The sequence below is a fragment of the Tetranychus urticae genome, chromosome 2 (genome assembly GCF_039701765.1).
Source record: "Tetranychus urticae isolate SD_2017Ah chromosome 2, NJAU_TeUrti_SD_1.0, whole genome shotgun sequence".
Lineage (NCBI taxonomy): Eukaryota > Metazoa > Arthropoda > Arachnida > Trombidiformes > Tetranychidae > Tetranychus > Tetranychus urticae.
In genome coordinates this window covers 10,128,119-10,147,977 of record NC_142959.1, presented here as the reverse complement: position 1 = coordinate 10,147,977, position 19,859 = coordinate 10,128,119, and the positions used below count along the sequence as shown (strand labels likewise).

At 33.9% G+C, this 19,859-nt stretch overlaps 4 protein-coding genes and 1 long non-coding RNA gene across 10 annotated transcripts; 3 read left to right on the top strand and 2 right to left on the bottom strand.

Annotated features, from left to right (window-relative positions):
- Positions 1–235: 235 nt before the first annotated feature.
- Positions 236–2,282, top strand: LOC107359499 (exocyst complex component 8). Its single transcript, XM_015925985.3, has one exon. The coding sequence runs from the start codon at positions 392–394 to the stop codon at positions 2,135–2,137; it is 1,746 nt and encodes a 581-aa protein (XP_015781471.1). The 5' UTR covers positions 236–391; the 3' UTR covers positions 2,138–2,282.
- Positions 2,283–2,705: 423 nt separating this feature from the next.
- Positions 2,706–5,717, bottom strand: Imp (IGF-II mRNA-binding protein). Its single transcript, XM_015925983.3, has 2 exons — positions 5,457–5,717; positions 2,706–5,326 (listed from the first exon to the last, which is right to left on the bottom strand). Exon 2 carries the CDS (start codon positions 4,934–4,936, stop codon positions 3,014–3,016), a length of 1,923 nt encoding a protein of 640 aa, XP_015781469.1. The 5' UTR covers positions 4,937–5,326; positions 5,457–5,717; the 3' UTR covers positions 2,706–3,013.
- Positions 5,718–5,966: 249 nt separating this feature from the next.
- On the top strand, positions 5,967–8,796 carry LOC107359496 (uncharacterized). 3 transcript variants are annotated; one of them, XR_016198888.1, is made up of 6 exons: positions 6,034–6,176; positions 6,418–6,821; positions 6,926–7,150; positions 7,631–7,766; positions 7,828–8,133; positions 8,452–8,796. It is a non-coding gene; the product is annotated as an uncharacterized LOC107359496 (long non-coding RNA). The 3 variants fall into 3 exon arrangements; XR_016198889.1 differs by having other exon boundaries at positions 6,038–6,176; positions 6,660–6,776; XR_001568109.3 differs by lacking the exon at positions 6,418–6,821 and having other exon boundaries at positions 5,967–6,176.
- Positions 8,797–13,138: 4,342 nt separating this feature from the next.
- On the top strand, positions 13,139–16,618 carry rin (ras GTPase-activating protein-binding protein 2). Of its 4 annotated transcripts, none has more exons than XM_015925982.2 (5): positions 13,139–13,542; positions 14,188–14,371; positions 14,556–14,893; positions 15,461–15,926; positions 16,001–16,618. In XM_015925982.2, the coding sequence occupies exons 1-5, from the start codon at positions 13,289–13,291 to the stop codon at positions 16,307–16,309; spliced, it is 1,551 nt and encodes a 516-aa protein (XP_015781468.1). In that variant the 5' UTR covers positions 13,139–13,288; the 3' UTR covers positions 16,310–16,618. The 4 variants fall into 4 exon arrangements, with proteins under 4 accessions (XP_015781468.1, XP_015781466.1, XP_015781465.1 ...); XM_015925980.2 differs by having other exon boundaries at positions 15,458–15,926; XM_015925979.2 differs by having other exon boundaries at positions 14,556–15,280.
- LOC107359384 (BOS complex subunit NCLN) lies at positions 16,463–17,982 on the bottom strand. Its single transcript, XM_089267387.1, has 2 exons — positions 16,608–17,982; positions 16,463–16,473 (listed from the first exon to the last, which is right to left on the bottom strand). Exons 1-2 carry the CDS (start codon positions 17,980–17,982, stop codon positions 16,463–16,465), a joined length of 1,386 nt encoding a protein of 461 aa, XP_089123513.1.
- Between the last annotated feature and the right edge of the window lie 1,877 nt (positions 17,983–19,859).

The following is a 19,859-nucleotide window of genomic DNA, read 5'->3' as shown; positions in this document are numbered from 1 at the left end:
TGTACAAATCCCATTTGTAACTGAATATAAATTAACTATTGTTGAAAGAAAACAAATTTTCTAAAATCTATTTCCAGCATAATTATATTAGAGATTTCGATTATAATTAAAATATTAAAAATTAATCATGGAAAGTTTCCACTGACAGACAAGAATCGAATCAGGGAAATTTTATAGTAACATAAGCTAGTTAATCATTTTCATATTTTGCGCCTAACCTTGTTACCAACATTTAACCAATCAGCTGACAATGTTTAGAGCTATATAATTAATTGTAAAATTTGCTGAAATATTATTGAGACTCTGTTTTATTTACCTTTATTTCTTTGATGATTTAACTGATTTTGTGTGTTAAAATAATTGATATTGACATCTATTTTGGATCAAAATCATGTTGGATAGTTTAACTGAGCTTCCTTTAACTAAACCCAGTGTGGGAGTTGAGGGTTTACAACAAGCAAGAGAAAAAGTAAAAAATTTGTGTGAAGAAACAAATGCTTTGCTTAAGAAAAATGTTTACAAAAATTATCAACTCTTTATTGAAACATCTAAAGAAATATCATTCCTTAAAAGTGAAATGTCATCATTATCTCAGCTAATTAATGAGGAACAAAATTTAATAAGCTCTCTACAAGAGATGTCAATCTGTGGTGACAGACAGGGACCTTTATCATCTTCAATGGATAAAAAAGATCTGACCATTAATAATATGGATGACCGAAGACTTTCAGGTACAACTGGTAAACCAGGTACTCCTGGAAGGATGGGAAGCTCATTTACCAGTGATACATCTAATTCATTTGATAAAATTGACCAATGTATGTCGCCTATTGGAGTTAATTTTGGTGAATCTGAAATGTTAGAGGAGGAGTGTCAATCTGATTCTGAAATGGCACCAACATGGTTAATTGAACTATCCGAAGATCTAGATGTTTGTATTGCACAGCGAAATTTTGAGGATGCTGTTAATCTGGTACACAAATTTAATGATCATTTTGCCTTGTATCCAAAATTTTGTGAAGATCCATCACAGGCAGATTTAAAGAATAAAATAAATGGTCAAATTGAAGATTTGATAAAAGCGGTTTCCAAGGAACTAGAGATTGTACCTGATAGACCAATGCAAAATGGACCTCGTGCTGCTAGAAGAGCAGTTAATCTTCTAATTCGATTAGGACGTTCTTCAATGGCAACTGAACTTTTTTTGGCTCAAAGAAGTGCTATTCTAAGATATTGTTTAATGCAACAAAAGAAAGAAGGTGCAACATTGCCTTATATTGAACGTATGAGTACAGTTTTTTTCACAAATATCCAAGAAAGTTGTCGAGAATTTCAGAGAGCTTTTGGTCTGGCAAATACAACATCAGGAACTGGAACATTATCCTCTGCTGATAGTATATCATTAAACAATATGAATGATAAAATGAGTGGATTTTCACTTTCATTAGCCATGGCATGTCTCGTATCTTGGGTAAAGAAAAAGCTGAAACATTATTTAGATTCATTTTGTGGTCATGTTTTCACAACTCAAGTACCTCCATCAATAGCCTCTGAATGTATTGCCATAGTCAATCATCAATGTAAAAAACTAAGATCTAATGTTCATATAGATTTAGTTTTTTATTGTGATCAACGCCTCCGACCAGGAATTGAAAAGATAATCAATGAATCACGGGATAAATTAATGGAAGCTATTAAACATAGATGTTCAAACGACAAATGGTTTCCTCAAAATTTTGGTAACAAAGCTGCTATGACAAAATTTTTGGAAGAAATGAAAGAATGTAATTTAAATGTTCAGAATTTTGTTTACGATGAATGTCGCCTTTCACTTACAAGTAATACAACATCTTTTGCCAAATCATATCTTCATTGTTTACGTGATTTGGTTAAATTATCAACTTTATTCACTCATAAATTAATGGTCAATGCACTGGTCACCCCTTTTAAAGCTCATATGAGGCATATCGATAAGTGTTTACGTGATGATAACTTTAGAAGTCAACGAAAACTAATAGTTATCAACGCAAATTTCGTTCTGGACACTCTTCTTCCCATGGTCATCCAATATTGCAATACCAAGTTCAATTCTGTCCCAGATGAAATTCTTTCTCTATCTATTAGAGATTATTGTTAAAGTTTTGCGGAAATAATTATCAATGTATTTGCTTCGCTAATAGAGTTTATAATAAGATTTATTAACTACTTTATCTAGACATTATACTGTTCGTACCTAAACGAGTATTATATTGCTACAAATAAATTAACGTTCTTTAGTTGAAGTCCATTTTGTTTTCAATCATGAAAAACTAAGAATTGAGCACAATCATAAATGAGCTTGAAACACTGGCTCAAAAAGATAGTGTGTTTATCAACTAGATCTAATGATTTCGAAAATAATGCTTCCAATAGGTTTCAAGCTTGATTACAATTTGATACCCGAGTATGTATTTAGAGGCATTAGATGAATCGTTTTCCTTTCTGAGAAATAATTTTCATATTAATTGATTACCTTTTATGGATAAATAATAAAAAGGCCCGAACTCGGTCAAACTGGAATCTTTTAGCTACAGATAGCCAATATCCTCCAGTGAGTAAGAATTTTAAAATTATTAAAATGCTGGAATAAAAATGAGTTACCGGCTAAACAATGTGTAAACGAATGTCGCGAAATCCGAATTGAAATAAACAATGATACAGATTAGTTTAAATGGTATCAAAAGCATCTTTTAGTTTTATAAGGTGTCCGTGCAATTAGATTAACTCCTCAAGAGAGGTACATACAGAGATAAACGAAAGATAAACTTGGTCAAGAGATGTCAAGACACTCAACCGCGCCTTGCCCCGAATACCTTATTGAGGTGACACTCCCAAAAGATTCTCCAACAAATTTGATCAATAAAATTGACCTCAGACAATTAGAGAAGGAAAAAGAAAATAGAGATAGATTGAAGAAAAGACAGACAAAAGAGATTAGAAACAGATAACTCAATGTCACAGTCAATCCAGTGTTTCACACTTGATGACTCGAAGTATTCTTCTCTAAGTTAACACCGTCACCACTGACGGGTCCAGTATCACCAACAGTAGCGCTTTTGTCAGTTCGTTCAGCACGACCAGTTCGTTCAATACCCCGGTCACTTTTGTCACTTCGATCTCCAGTCTCTTTTCGACTATTGGTATATTTCCCTCTGTTCACCAATGTTCGTATTTGCCTTTGAGCGGCTTGTGTGGCGAGAAAATCTCCAATAATATGGACTGGTGTCTCCTCTGAAGAACTATTTTGTCCTTCTTCAGGTAATTTGATGATTGCATGAGTATAATTTTGAAGCTCGCGAACAGTAACTCCACCTTTGCCAATTATACGTCCCACTTGGTTCGAAGGAACCATAATTTCCACTTTCAAAGCAGCTTCCTGAGGACCCGACAGTCCTTCATAACCAACTTTCCTAAATATCATGAACTGAGCTTTCCATTGTGCCTCAGGCGTCCCTACTATGGTTACTTTTCTCTCATTCGTTCTATTATCAGACGTTTGCGATAAAGGTGATGGCAGTTGAGAGGAAACTTGAGAGGGAGAGGAAGAAGACGACTGTACAGACGAAGGTGATTGTGGTTGTTGTTGTTGTTGAGCTTGCTGTTGCGTCTGTTGTTGCGTCTCTGAGGACTGCTGTGTCGGTTCAGGTTGAGCTAGAGGCTCTTGGCTTAAAGACTGTCGTTGTTGATCATTAGGTGGCGTCTGCCTAGATTTTTCATCTTTGGGAGGCTGAGCAACCTTAATACTTGCACCAGAAGAGTTGATCATATCTCGAATGGTACTACCTCCAGTACCAATTATGGCACCGACAGCGGCATTAGGTATATACAAGTAGACAGTTTCCTTGGTTTGCTCTGATGTCAAAGATGATAACGGTGACCCACCGGGACCTGCCGCTAATGGCAATGGAGGAGGAGGAGGTGGTGTACCATAAGGCATAACAGGAGGTATGTAGGATGGGCTACCATAGAGACCGTATGATGATGGTCCAGGTCCAGGTCCAGCTGTCGCTGGATGATGAGGACCTAAAGGATGATGATGATGATGATGACCTGGTCCACCGGCACTATGATGGTGAGCACTTCCTGGGCCCCCACCACCACCGCCTCCAGGTCCACTACCAGGTCCAGAACCTCTTCCGTGAGGTGGCGGTGGACCTGGAGGAACTGGAGGGCCGGGAGGATGATAACTGTGCGCTGCAGCGGCAGCGGCTGATCCATAGGTTGACATTATTGCCATTGGATGAAGTCCCGGATACATTGGCATCGTCGGTGCCATGGCAGCTAAATCACTTTCATAACTTTGTCTCAACTTATTACTGATCATTTGTTCAGCGGCACATATATCAGATAAACGACCTCGTATTTCAATCACACGCTCCATGTTAAAAGAGTTAACATCATGGAGGTTATTAGATACCGTTATTTTTGTATTAGTACTTTCCATAATACGTTTGATTGTAGCTCCGTTTTTACCAATTACCCGGCCAATTAGACTATTGTGAGCAAGTATTTTAAGCGGTATTTCTCCTCTATTGGTACTATCAGATTCCATTTGCATCACCTCCATAATCTTTTCACAGGCCTTGGAGCAATTTTCCGGGCTACCATAAATTGTAATAACTTTTTCCATTGAACCGGAATTTTCTTTCCTGTGTACATCAACACGAGCTCGAGTTTCCTCTGTAATATAACGAATAGTGTTGCCTGATCGTCCAATAATAGCTCCAACCATGTCTGACAGTACAAGAATACGCAGTGGAAAATCGGAGCGACGTGCAGCACTGCTACTAGCAATTCCACTTCCACTGGTACCACTACCACTGCCGCCTCCTCCTCCACCGCCACCGCCACCACTTGGATTATTACCAATATTACGGTGACCTCCGGATCCAGGCATATTTTTATATAAGGCCAGTTTCTTTACTTCCTTTTTATCTTCACTTGTTGGTTCACACAAAGTTAACTCAATACTTTTCTTACTCTTTGGTTTGGTTTGATTGAAGGTCTGTTAAATGATGATAATAATTTAATTTGATCTCCCAACAAAAGAATGATGAAAACTGGATAAGTTATAAATGAGTGGACGTGATCACAATGGCCTGGTCTGTTTGTTGGATCCTTGTTACGATGTGATGCATATATCCAACGTGGCAGGCAGCACAAACAGACACACCACAGTAACACCAGCAACCAGCAGACAACACAACACAGCCAAGGCAACACCAAGTGCTGTGAAAGAGAAACGAGAAAATAGGTAGAGAGGATGGTAATGATGAAGATGATGATGCTGTTAATGATGATGATGATGAAAAAAAAACAGGAGAGAAAAAGAGTTAGAAAAAGGAAAGAAAAAGAAGTTAAAACAACTAAAGTAACTTAATGTAAAGTTTGGAGTTTCTGTTGTGCAGTTAACCTACAATCTCTATACAAGCTCCTATGAATCTGTTGTGGATCTGATCTGCTATGTTTAATATGACTCAAAAAGAGTGAGGAGAACCTGAATCTTTACAGAAGAATCATGAGAAGGAGAAGATAAAAGAGAGCAGCAAAAAAGAGAGAGAAAAAGAAAGAGATAAAAAAGTACGAGAAAGAGAGAGAAGATGAGAAGAAAGAAAGAAAAACTATTTACTGATTTCGACCTTTCGCCCTTTCTTTCTCTCTCTCCATTCATAAAATCTTTCCTTTCTGCTCATTCTCTCTGTTACATTTTCTGATCTCATTCATAAATTTTCAGTTCCATTGTATATTGTTCACCATTAACTTTTAACTTTGAAACTTTGGCTGCCCTTCTTCATGAAAAGGATTCATTATTCAGATCATTTTGTCCATTTTACCTGCGGTTACCTGATTCTGATTAAACGCCATCTATTGGTTACTTAATAAGCGCGGGTGATTACCAAATGGGCGGGAGGAAAATGGGGAAAGGGCGTTAGATGGCGCTCATTAGAAAATAATTTAATTAATTCTCGTTGTGCATTTTTTTTTAAATAAGGTGACAGGTAAAGGAAAATAAGGAAACTAAACTAATTTAATATGGTTAAATTAATTGGGTTCAACCAATGTTTCCAGTAATATCTCAGCCTTGGACGATTATCGACCTAGAAGAAGGAGATGATAGCTTTTCGCAGAAAGTATAAGTAAGTATTTTTAGGTCTGGTTATCGATTCAATGCTAAACTATTTTAGGAAACTTGCTCTGAATCTTGTTCTACATCCCGGCATCTTCTTTCTCTCTGTCTTCCCCTTCTTCTTAACTCTCTTTCCATCCTCTCTCTCTCCTCTCTTTCTTCATGCATTTTCTTCCCTCTCTTTTTTTGGATTTGTTTCCAAATATTATGGCGAACTCTACATTCATAATTATTTGCTTTTTTTCGTTAAGATGGTATCTTCCCTTACACATATCTTATCAGTTATACAAGAACAAAACTGGTAAACCATAAAAAAATCTAACCAAAAACTGTTTCCAGAATCAACTTCTGATTGATGCTTGTAAACAGTACAATTTACAGGTTCTCTTCTGCCCAATGATATGCTTTAAGACGAGCAATGTTATGTTCTCGATTTCTTGTGACTAACTAACTAATAGACTAATTGAATATTCACACTTCAATTGTATCTCAGAATTGAAAAGTCTAGCCATAAGACACAAATGAACAACAAATCTTTGATATTAATTCTGAGTGCAAACCTGAACATTAGGAATCTAAGGTTGTAAATTGTGAAAGATTTTTTTCGTATGTAAGTTTTGTCAAATCTGACAACAATCAAAATGTAAATAAGGAGGTAAAACATAAATAATTTAAGAATATTGGGGTTCAACCCAGTTATTAATAATTTTATTTTCTAATCATGTGATTTTTTATTTCATTTTATTTTCAAATATTTAGACTCAAATCATAACACGGATGCTGCATGGATTATGCCTTTAAGGTGACGACAGTAAACTTAAAGCGTGAACTGGACTTGCATTGAAAGATAGCTTACTCGATCATCATCATCATCATCATCATCATCATCTCTCCTTTTTTCAATCTGTCTGGTTGTATCAAGAGTTATGAGGGGAATTTTTGGAATACCTGATTGAACCCAATGAACCTGAATTGAAAAACAAGGTAAACCTTAAGATTGTTAACATGTTTTTACAGTGTGATTGATACTTGGCAATGGCACAGTGAAAACATTATGGGCTAACCCCATTTGTTTCATTCAAAAAATATATCTATAAATTTGTTGTGTTCAACAAATTAATTGCTAAGGGCAAGATTGGTCTAAGAAATAGTCAACAAATTGCCAAGAATGTAACCGATTAAATCAGGTTAGCTGCTCTTCAACCGTTTATCCGGATTTATATTCAAGTTACAATATTACAATTTTTATCTGAAAATGAATCTACATGTTCCCCTCTCTTTCTCTTTTTCTTTCTCAATCTTGAGCACAAGATTAGATTAACTCATTAACTTTTCTTTTTCAAATATAACCTTTTGTTTTTTTTCTTCAACACCGTAACTTCGTTAATATTGATTACGACGTTACTTAATTTATCCGCAATCCTAATCCTTCTGTAAATTACTTTCATTTTTTTCATCATTCAGTTCAAAAATTGTGGTTCTTTCAATCATGCCGCCATAGAGACTCTAATCATGGTAACCAAATCTAGTTCTAGATCAAGGACGGATCCAGATGCGTCAATGGTTCAGCTAAATCCTGTTTACCCACAGCCATTCCAATGTATGTAAATTATGGCATTTTAATTTCAAGAGATTTCATTCTTATTTTTTATTTTTTTCAGATTTAATTGGCATTTAATGAACGGTGAAAAAATGTATCTTTTGGAGAAGGCCTACTTGACTGTTTGTCCAACATTTTATAATCAAACTGATAACCGTTAGATCAACATCTTAAGCATTAATATGATTTCTTTCATAATTGGACTAGGAAAAGGCTTGATTATCTTTGATAATCAACGAGATGATTTACTCCATTTAATGTAAATAATCAAAGTTCAACCAACTTACCAACCTGATTTTAATCCAACCAAATGATGTAATAATATCAAACTTAGAGTTGGAAACATTTGGTAAATTTAAAAGCTTCAGTTAAGTAATGCATCAATATATTTCTTGGTCAAAATCTGAACCAGTCGATTCTGAGATGACTTGTTATAGCTACTTTCAAAGAATACAAATATTACAATATAAATTGATCGATAAGTTGAATTGTTAATGGATAATGACCTTCGAAGAATTAAAAATGATTTGATGTAGCTAAAAATAGATGAAACCTTTGAACTAAACCTTATTTACAAATTATGGTAGATGATAGTCGATATTAATCAAACAAAAGCTACAAAATAATTTCAATTTAATCTTATTGAATATAAATCTAATAATTAAGATTTTCTTTATCATTTCAGGTAAATGCTGTGGTAACTATTTGATTTGGTTAACCTGGTAAAATTGGGTAAATCTGGTTGACCAGTGCTTTTCACTCTCTGGATACAAAGGTCTTGTTTCGAGAAATATATTTCCTCAATTAACCAACAATTCTAGCTCTGATTTGAACCTGATCCTGGTTGTAATCTGAAAATTCAAACCCATTGACATTGGAATGAACCAGAAATGGAAACCAAATTGCCGATGCATCATAAATGAATAATAATGATCCTATGGAAAATGATTAGTGGATACAAAATTGTTTGATTATTTTACTGTGATGAAGCGAATGAAGAAAAAAAAACTTGTTCAACTTCTCAATGGAATCATCTAAGTGTCTTTATATATTTTTACATTATATTTGAGACTAGAAGTGTAACATGGAGGTCATAGCCTGGAAATCGGTTGTAACCTACTTTTATATCGATCGATAAATGAGAAGCAATGAAATGGGAGTTAAGGGGGAGGATGAAAATGAAGAGGAAGGAAGAGGAAGATGAAGATGCAAGGCCACAGGATAAAGAGTCTATTTGATGGGTTATGCTTTTCTGTGTCGTAAGGATCTAATCAAATCGTCTCAAATTTACTCTATCATCATCATCATTCTCATCATCATCATCTTTACCATCTTCTTTTGTTTTCTCCCTTTTTTTATACATATTATCGTACTCACTCCGAAACACTCCCTGTGACCTCTCGAAGCTTCCAACCATTCTCACTGTTTCTCATTGGAATCAATGAAATCCGGGAGTCAAAATGATGAGATGAAATGATGATGATGATGATGAAGATAGATTCGTTGTGACGTAGTCTCTCTTTGGCCTGGGATTGTGTGAATGAAGAAGATGATAAAGGATGATTAGGAACTGAATGCAGGTTATGTATGATTTCAGGTCAATCGCCATGTTTATATCTAAAAATAGAAATGCTTAAAAATAGACTTTGCCTTTTCCCCTTCAACCATTACAAGCACCTCCTCTTGGCCCTTTAACTACTTAAGATCATATTAGTTATTTGTTTTTTAACTCCCAGACATTATTACTATTATTATTTCAGTATGTGACAAAAGTTCAAGAATTAGTTTTATCAATGATTAAAATTTAATTAATGACTTTTCATTGAGGAAAATTCAGGAAAAACTTGCCATTTCATATCGTTTGCCTAAACTTTTATCGCACATTGAATCACTAAAAAAAGATTTTGATCAAAATTATTATCGAAACATTTTCGGATTGCAATCGAATTGAATGAAAATCAATTCGTCAATCCCAAGCATCTAAACACAAGTAATAAGGTATGATCGGCAAAGATTTGGGTATTTTTCATGCAAATAAATGATGCCAGCTTGATTTGGCTCACAAGCATAATTCAACCATTTTAATGCAGATCCACATAATTGACAAAATCTGAAAATATCTGATATTCGTGAAAAATCATTGGTGTTTGTCAAGAATTAAAGGTTTGAAACAACAATAGTTCTAGTTCATTTGCTGTTGACGAAAAGCTTGCTTACTTTGTTTAACCGCAAGCAAGTTGGCTAAAGTGAAATATATCGATTGAAGTGAAATATATTTTGCCGAGAAATGGTCGACGAATCAGTTTTTTCATCCCTAAGTTTTGAATCAATTTTTATCAGCTGAGAAATGCTTGTAAAATTACTTTTTCACATTATTGAAATTGATACAATGCTAGAGAAAAAGTAAACCAGGATTTTTTATTGACCGTGATTTTCAATCATTTGGTTGGTTCCGCTCCTCACTGGACCCTCCGACGAGCCTGTTAATAAATAGCTCAAGTAATTAATTCAAGTTGCATATAATCCTAAAATTGACTGGAAAATTAATTTAATTTTAGCCGAAAATACATAAGACAACCTTTAAGAATCCATTGACTATCACTAAACTAAACTTGCTATTGTGAGAGACTGTTATTGTTTTAATGGACAACTGAACAAATCTTGTTTTGACTAATTTGGATTCACTGATTTTGATGAAAACTGTGACCAAAAATGAGGCAAAGTTGACCTTTACAGAAATAAGGCCAAGTTGAGAGTGAATTGTGTCTAAATTTGGCAAATGGTTGTTTGGGTAAAGGGAACAACAAGTTGCCATTGGAATTGCATTAACCCAAACCAGAAGCGATTCAACATTTGATTTGTGATAATTTAAACGACCATTTTCACCTTGCATATAAATGATTACAATTATAATTGATCATCATCAGCATCCTTGTCGTTATATGGAGTTGATTAAAGGAAAGCTAAAGATGAGAATGAAGAGGAAAAATGTTTACATAAAATAAGGTGAAAGTTTTTCATCTTCATGTTCATCTCATGAGAATGCTTATCATTTTTATTTGCAAGCAAAAGCCTTTTTCGTTAAGTTTCAACTCCATTGAGAATCCCTTTTGTTGCATCCTCATCCTCATCATCTTCATCATCTCATTCAACTCCTTCAATTCTCACTCCCAGTTGCTCCATATTGGCTTCAATGAAATCGGAATCTAGGTCAACGAGCTCAGCTGATTCGGTTGACGTCAATGAACAATCAGGGAGGGACTTATTTCCAGGTTAAGGTTTTTCATCTTCATCATCATTATCATCATTGTTGTTGCAACATTGCATTTTACTCTCTTTCTCATCATCATCATGATTACCTCTTCCAATCTACTCATCATTCTTCATCTTCTCTTACCTTATTTGCTTTTCATATCTTCTTCCACTATTTACTACATTATATCTTCTTCCTTTCTTCATCATCTTTTTTCCAGCTTTTCATGATCCAAATATTAAATCACTTTTCTACCTTTATTATGATCGTAAAAATCAGCTTCAAACCTTCAACCTTGCTTTGGCCTTTTGTTTAATCAAAAATCTTAGAATCACTTGATTCCTTTTCCTGGTTTTGGTACATTTTCCCTGGTAGTTTGGGTTAACATTGCCTTTACCATCACAGTTTGGTCAAGATCTTCATTTTAAATCTAATTTCATTTTTTCCGGCTTTTAATTCATCTTTGCTATTGTTAGTCAATTCTTGACAAGTCTTTCAACTTGTCGTTTCAATAACCAATCTTAATGGTTTTGGTTTCAATTTTGGGTTGACATTTGATCTTTACATTCAATTTTGCATGTGAAGGTTTTTTAGTCACACTTAATGGGTAAGACTTTTACAATAATCACAACCAGAAAATTTCTAGCTACTGATTACTTTGAGTTACAATCGTTTTGGTTAAGGGAACTTTCAATTGTTGTGTTGGTTAATCCAAACCTTTATCAAAGCTTAAATCATATTAATTTGGTAAATTAGTAATCATTCAGCAATTAGTGTGTTGTTAGATTCACAAAACTTGGAAACAGACGGTGCAATTAATACTCCAAAGTCCATGATAAAACAGCAACAAGTTGAGTCCGGTGTGAAAATGAAATTGTAAACATAACGGTTGATTGAGATTATGTAATTAATATGAAATGAGAGAATCTATTAGATTCATTTTAATTAAAGAATGGTTAAAGATTAAACTTAAAATAAATAAATCTCGTTAAACAAATAAAAACAATGAAACTTGAGTGTTGTGTCAATTTTTCATTTCAATACCATCATATTGATGTTGTTCATTACTTTGTTTAACTAATTAGACTACAGTTCTGGTAAGAGGCACTGAAATGAACACACAATCAAAGGAATCATTGAATGAATAAACAATTTGAGACGATTTATCACAATTATCCAGCAATAAAATTAATTTGAGATAAGCGTGTGAATAAAAATGTTAGTTTTATAATTCATCAGTAGAGAGCAGCTCTTTATTGAAATACAACTGACACTAAAAACTTGATTTAAAAAATTAAACATTGAAAATATTCAGTCAACTCCTAGTTTCAAGATTTTTAACTGAAAATGGAAGACAATACACGATTAAGATTAAAATTCTTATCTTTTAGACAGATAAGAGGATAAACCAAGGCAGAGATAAGTACTTCAAATGTCACTGAAAATTGTTAGCCTTAAGTGCAAGAAAAATCTGAAATGCTTGACAATTTCGTTTCATATTGGTTAGTAAAATGAAATTAAGTGTTTATACCAAATTAAAAATTTGATCAGATTCAGATATTCTTAAGCTTAACCTGCAACAAATTTTAAAAGCAATAATATTTAGATTTTGGAACAAATATTGACGTTCAAAAGTGTTGACCAAATCTGATAGAGATAGCAATGAATCTTGGAGAGATTGTTTGATGGACCAAAGGAAAACAATTCAATCTTTGGTCCAGTATGTTATTCATATCTTTACATTTAAATTTTGACCTTTTATCTTTTATCACATTTAAAGTGACAGATTATTTTCCTTCGAGAAGGACTGAAGTTAAGTTGTAAAAGCTTTAACCATTTGCGTGCCTGAGGGAAAAATGTTTATCTTTTTAGGAGTTGCCAGGAAACTAACCTGAAGGTCACTTGGTCTATTGGTTATTATTGTTTCAACTCTTCTTCATTGGTCACTAAAAGATAATTTTTAAGGATTATCTGGCCGTTAATTTTCATTGAAATAAGCAAATTGTGTTGAATGTTTTCTAGAAGGCGCTTCTTCGTTGGTTTTATTTTGAACCCGAGATGGCGCAGATACTCTTTGGATTTCTGCAAGAAGAAAGAGATGAAGAAGAGTGAGATGGAGAGAGAGGGTGAGTGAGAGTAAAATTGTGCGAGTTGCTGAAAATCAATTGAAATTGAAAATTTTGATTAATTTACCAAAATTGTGTTAGTTTATTCTTGTTAATAGGTTAACAACTTTATATTATTTCTTCTAACTTAAATTGTGTTTAAAATGAATACAAAAGTATCCAATGTGTCCTCAAGCGCCTCTTACGCCTCACCAGCGGCCATACCAGTAACCAATGTGTCTCCTGGTGTTACCCCCAACAACACATCCTCAACTCCCTCAACAACATTATCTACTATCTCTACCGATGCTGATCCCAAATCGACTTCCACTCCTGAAATTAATCCGCAAGCCATTGGCAGAGCCTTCGTCAGACAATACTATACCATGTTAAACTCCGGCCCGCACATCTTACATAGGTTTGTATCTGGTGTTGAAAAGTGATACCCATTCTGGGTGCGCTCCATTGCAAATTTGACTTCAAGAGATTCATAATTAGATATCAGTTGAAAATTCCTTGCGATGAGTGCGTGAAATCATGAATTTAAGAAATCCGGCTAATTTGTATGAGAGGGTGGTTATAGGAAGATAGGGATGCAAAGAGGAAAAGGCGAGAAAGGTACAGAGAGGTGATTATCTCTTTCTACTCTCTTCTAGCTCTTTCTTTTTCTCTTTTTGCTTTCACTCGGTTCACGCATTGATTCTAGGAGAGGAAGTGGGTAGCTCGATTCATAACCTCACCTTTACTCATAGTGTACTTCATGTTATGCAAATATTCCCGTGTTGCAGGCCTATTTTGAAAGTTGATTTGCTTAACTCAACTTCGAACCATCAGTTTTCATTCATTTCCTAGAGTTGGAGGCTAGTTTCACAGATGCACATTGAGAGGTTTTAGACTGTTTTTGACTTTTTCAAATTTAGCAATTTTCTTGATTTTTCCTATCAATGTTGGATCTTTTTCAAATTTATCTTTAGTCGATTTAATCTCATGGCTTTAACTTCGCAATGGAAGTGCTATCACTACTTGAGAATGTTGCTAATTATGTCTTGATTTTTTTTTACAGATTTTATAGTGATGAATCGGCATTATTACATGCCGGGTCCAGTTCGTCCGAAGACCCTTCAAGTCCGGTCTATGGTCAAGAGAATATTTATAAGAAAATAATGTCGCTCAATTTTAAGAACTGTCACACCAAGATTATTCACGTTGATAGTCTTGAGACTGTCGGCAATGGTGTAGTCATTCAGGTACATGTTTCTTTCATACTTCCCCGAGTCTACTCAGTTCAACAATCTCGTTCGACTCTTATTGCGTATTTGCATTATCGAGTCATTACAATTTTGTAGAATTGTTTTTCTTTATCCAATCTCCATACAACCCCATTTGTCATCAGAATTGCTTATTTCTAACATTTTTTTCTTGCTTATATAGGTTATCGGAGAGCTCTCCAATGATTCGCAGCCGATGAGGAGATTTTTACAGACTTTTGTGTTGGTACCCAGGTCTCAAACTAACTACTACGTACGAACAGATATTTTTCGCTACCAAGATCAGGATGACGATGAGATCTGTGAGTCAGAGAAGACCGATGAAGTTAGTAAAGAAAGTGCTGAGCTTCAATCGTCGCCCGTTAACCCACAAGGACAACAATCGCTTCATCCAGTTAATCCTCCTGCTCCTTCATCAGCTGTTGAACAATTCAACAGTCCTGTTATCCCTGAAAGCGCAAATGATAGTTGTCCTAACAATGAAGTACCCAAGTATCCTGAGTTGAGTATCAACGGTAATCTGAGTGATGTACCACACATTGAAGATACTGTTGAAATCCCAGTCGAAACAGTAGTAGTAGAAAAACCCAAAATCGACTTTCCCGTCAATAACAATATTGATGAAGGTTATAATGAAGGAGAAGATCGCTTAGTCAATGATAGCTCTGGGTCACATGGTTCAGAAGAACAGAACTTCGAAGCCACTCATGAAGAGAGTGGCAACGCAAACGAGCCCAAGACTTATGCAAATATGGTCAGCAAAAATCCAGGCAGTGCAGCTAATATCCTTCATTCGCCTCCATTTTCTACAACCAATAATTCGGTTGCTAAACCAGCCGATTCTAACAATGGGGCAATTGGTGTGACTACTTTTAAAAATAAAAATTGGTGAGTGAATTACTTAAGTGTAATTTCCGCACTATATTCGTCTTTCATGATGAGTCAAAGAATTCAGACTTGCCCTAACTGAGTAATAATGAGCGATTCTTATCTATATCTGATAATAGTTATCGAAATACGACTCATGAATTATAAGACATCCAATTAATTGATTCTTTTCGTTAGTAGGTCCAATGACAAGAATACCGAGAGTAGCCAATCAACTGGTCCTTCTGTAACACCTCTACCAACTACAAACCATCAGCAGACTAGCAATAGTGCTAATGTTGGTAAACCTATGAACAATAATAATCAAAGAGAAACAAAAAATCGTGGATCTCGAGGTGAACAAGGAAGGAAAACTCGCAATGAAAATCGCGAAATTACTCCTGGTAATGACAATGACTTGACCCAAGCTGACTCTAGTGGTGATTTTTCGGTACGAAAGCAACAGTTTTCTGATGAACAACAAGTATTTGTTGGTAATCTACTTCAGGACATAACCGAAGATCAACTCCGTAACTTTTTCTCTAAGTACGGAAATATCATAGATGTTAGAATAAATAGAACTAATCAAAAACAAGGAAGAACCCCGAACTATGGATTTGTGACATTTGATGATCCGTCTATTGTTAAGAAAATTCTTTCAATGAAAGTAAGTTTACTTTATTTTCTAATATTATACATTAATTTCTAATTTTTTTTCATTGTCTTTATTTCATTCCTCAGCCAATATATTTTGATGACCATCGCTTTAACGTTGAAGAGAAAAGATCACAAGCTAATCGTGGAAACGGTACCAATAACACTAATAGGACAGGAACTGGTGGAATCCAAGGGTCTAATACAGGAAGATCAATCAATAACTCAAACTCATCTGGATCACGTAATCAGTCTGGAGTTCGTCGAGATCGGGCACGTCGGGATCGTGGAGACAGAGGAGATCGAGAAAGAATAGGTGGAGGAGAACGTGATAGATTAGCGGGAAATGATAAGGATAGAGTCGAGATAGTTTCAAAATTGGTTAAGAATAGATAGAGAATTCCCAAATATGAAAAAATTCCTAAAGACAGAAAAAGATCCAGAATTGCTGGCTTGATATTATAAATGTTTGTAATTAATAAGGTTGGCTCGTAAAAGACAACTTCTGGTTCTTTTCGATCCAACTTAAAATGATGATAACGAGTATCTTTACTGAATTTCTTCAAAACGGCAAATAAGTTTGACATCAGGGGTGCAACCTTATAAGTTGATCCAGTGACTGTTGTTAACAGCATTTGTTGACTCCTAGGTGAACTCGTGATTTGTTTCAACATTGAATTTATAAATTGTTTACTCACACCACCACCAAGCTCGTCTTTAAATGTATTAGATGATTGATCTGGATGATGATTATTGAAAACAAGATGATATAAAGTTTCAGCGATTATTTCAATATTTTTAGTTAGAACATCAATATTAACATTATCAATTGTATCTATGATACTATTACGACTCAGTGATTTAGGATTTTGTAATGAAGATAATGTTAAAGCAGGTATTCGTCTTTGAATGAATCGATCATGTTCCCAATTGAGAAGATCATCGGAAAGGAAAGTTTTCTTGGGGACAAAAGTAGCATTTATATCTTTTTTTGATGCAATTTCAGAAAGATGATTGAATAATTTGAATGTTGTTGTAGTTTCTTTGGGAACTCGTGGTACATGTGCATATATTGAATTATCGGGTAAAGAACCAAGAGAATCTAAACAAATTGATACTTGAACATCACCAAGTAGACCAGATTCTTTAATATCCATGTGTTCTTCAATCCATTTTTTAGTACCAAGATAACTAAATTTACCAGCACCAGAAAGTAAGAAAACTAAATTGAATGACGGTTTCACTTTTCGTGTAGCATAGAGTTTAGAGAATATTCTGACAAGTTCGAGTAAAGCCACAACACCACTTCCATTTGAATCGCCACCAAAGGAAAGTCCAGGTGAAATACCGAAAGCATCATTATGGGCAACAACAACGATAGTTGATTGGTCATCAGGTTTACTTCCTACTAGTTTTGTTTCAATATTAGTGATTATTGGTTCATTGATAGGTTTAGGTGGAGGACCAGAAATAGATAATTGATAACCATCTAACGTTATGGCATTTAATATATCGGCACCAATAAATTGATCGGTTTTTGCTTCGTCTGTAGATTCTTTCGATAGTTCTTGATACATGTAAATTAAGTTAGCGTCTTCTTTTACGAAATATATTGGTATATCAAAACTACGAGAATTTAAACTTTTTTCAAGTGTTAATAATTTGGATCGTTTTTCATCTCCAATCTTTGCAAATGAATCAGGAATTATGATCAGCATACCACCAACCATTGGATTTGTTATAAAATCTTCAAAATTTTCTGTTGAATTTATAATTTCATCAATCTTCAATAGAAGACACTTTTTTGCATAACTTCGTGATAGAGTTGCAGCAGTTCTCATTTCCAAATTCATTAATGAACTTCTTGATCCATAAGGATTACCAAGCCAATCATGATGATTCATTCGGTAAACAGTTACTTCTTGAGTTGCTAAAGCTACTTTTGGTCCATTTGAAATGAATATCAAAATTGGAATCAAGGTGAACATGGCACAAATGGCTTGTAATCTGGCAGAATTAGAAGAAGTTGTTGATGAGCGAAAAAATTCGCCAAATAAATTATCACCCATTGATACTATTTTATTATAATATATTGAATGTTTATAAAAAGCTTTATCAAGATAACAGGATTGAGTTAGAGATGATCATCCATGTAAGAAAGATATAAAATGAAAGCCCAAAATGGATAAAAATGAAACTCGTAAGGATTTATCGAAGACGAAGAAAACTTTTACAGCTAAAAAGGAAACGGAAAAAATAGTTATTCAATCAAACTAGATATTGATCAAGTTTAGTAATAATCATGGTTGAAGCCATACAACTAGTACTAAGCATGTTAAACTCACCTAAGCAAATTTAAGTTTCCATTCATCAACGAACTCTTTTCGAGCACAGAAAAAATAATTTGAAAAACGTTGCAAAAATTAAGTCAAAAATAACTAATATAATTGTTGAAACATATAAATATTTATATTAAATTAATAAAAAAGGTTTAGTAAATTTTAAATTTTAGATGCCACAGATCAATGTAGTGGAGTTGAAAAAGATGTAAACAAGAATAATCAGGCTTGAATTGGTTGAAGAGATAAGGAATATCCACTATTAAATTAACCAATAATAAATTGGCAATTTACTTAAACACAAGTAATTATCATTTACTCAATGAAATTTATCAAATTAAAAATATCGAGAGAAAATGATTGAAAATTAAGAAAAATAATGATAAATAAATATATAGCCATCTATTGCATTCCGGATAAACTAGAGATAACTAAAATGAAAGAGGCAACTTCAAGTAAAGTTATTCTCAATATTTAAACAATGATTAAATTAAAGCATAAAATTGAAAAATTTATAAAACTGATCACTCAGTTTCTTGATGAATTGAAAACAATTTATTTCGTTATTCAAATAGATCAACAGTTTAAATATATAATGATTCAGTTAAACTCATAATGAGTAACAAATAGCTCACATGAAGCAAAATAAATAGTCATTTTTACATTGCAGTTTATTCAACTGATTAAAGCAGAAAAGCCCAGCGTGCACTTTAATTGTGGAAATTTATTGCTATTAAGTAAGTTTAGATGAATATTTAAGACCTAAAAGGGCTGATCAAATATCTGGTATCAAGTAATAATTTCAATTATAATAGCTGGAACCAAATAGCCAAAATCAAGACTTTTTAAGATCATATATTCATACAATTGGCAAATTATGATTTCTTGTATTAAAGCCACCAATAAGAAAAATGAGGATAAAAGTTGATTAGCAAATGATAAATGGTGAAAATCGTAAAATGAAACTTAATGTTATATTCAACTGATAATACTTGATTCTACAGATAATGCTGGACAATCAAATTGTAATTTGTTATTTTACTATCCATTAAAACCATAAACATTTACTATTAAATGAGTTGGATAAGTTGAAATGCAAATTTACAATATAACTTGAAAAATCAACTAAACAATATAATCTAGATGTTTCAGAAATCAGCTTTCACACCATTAAATGTTGAATATTGATGAAGAAAAGGCGATCCAAGCATTCAATGATAATCTTAATGTATTAAATTAAACCTTGAAATCAATAATGACCATCCATTATAAGTAACAGGTATTATGATCGTTAACTGATCAACGGAAAAAACAAGGGAAATCTAAATGGCTCAGTTTTTGTGAACAAGTCTGGTAACAATCAGAAATCAGTCAATCAAGACAATTATTGCTGTCACCCAATTACCAACTAATTAACCATGCTAATTGAAAATTTAGAGTCTCTTAACATAGTAACAAGCGCAAGCAATACTTTACACTTAAAGAGGTTTACTGATCAACTCTTAACCTTCAAATTTATAATTCAACTTAATTTCAGGAATCTTACGTAATCAAATTCAGTAAGCAATCAAATGAACAAATCTATTATCAAAATTCATTGGTTTGTC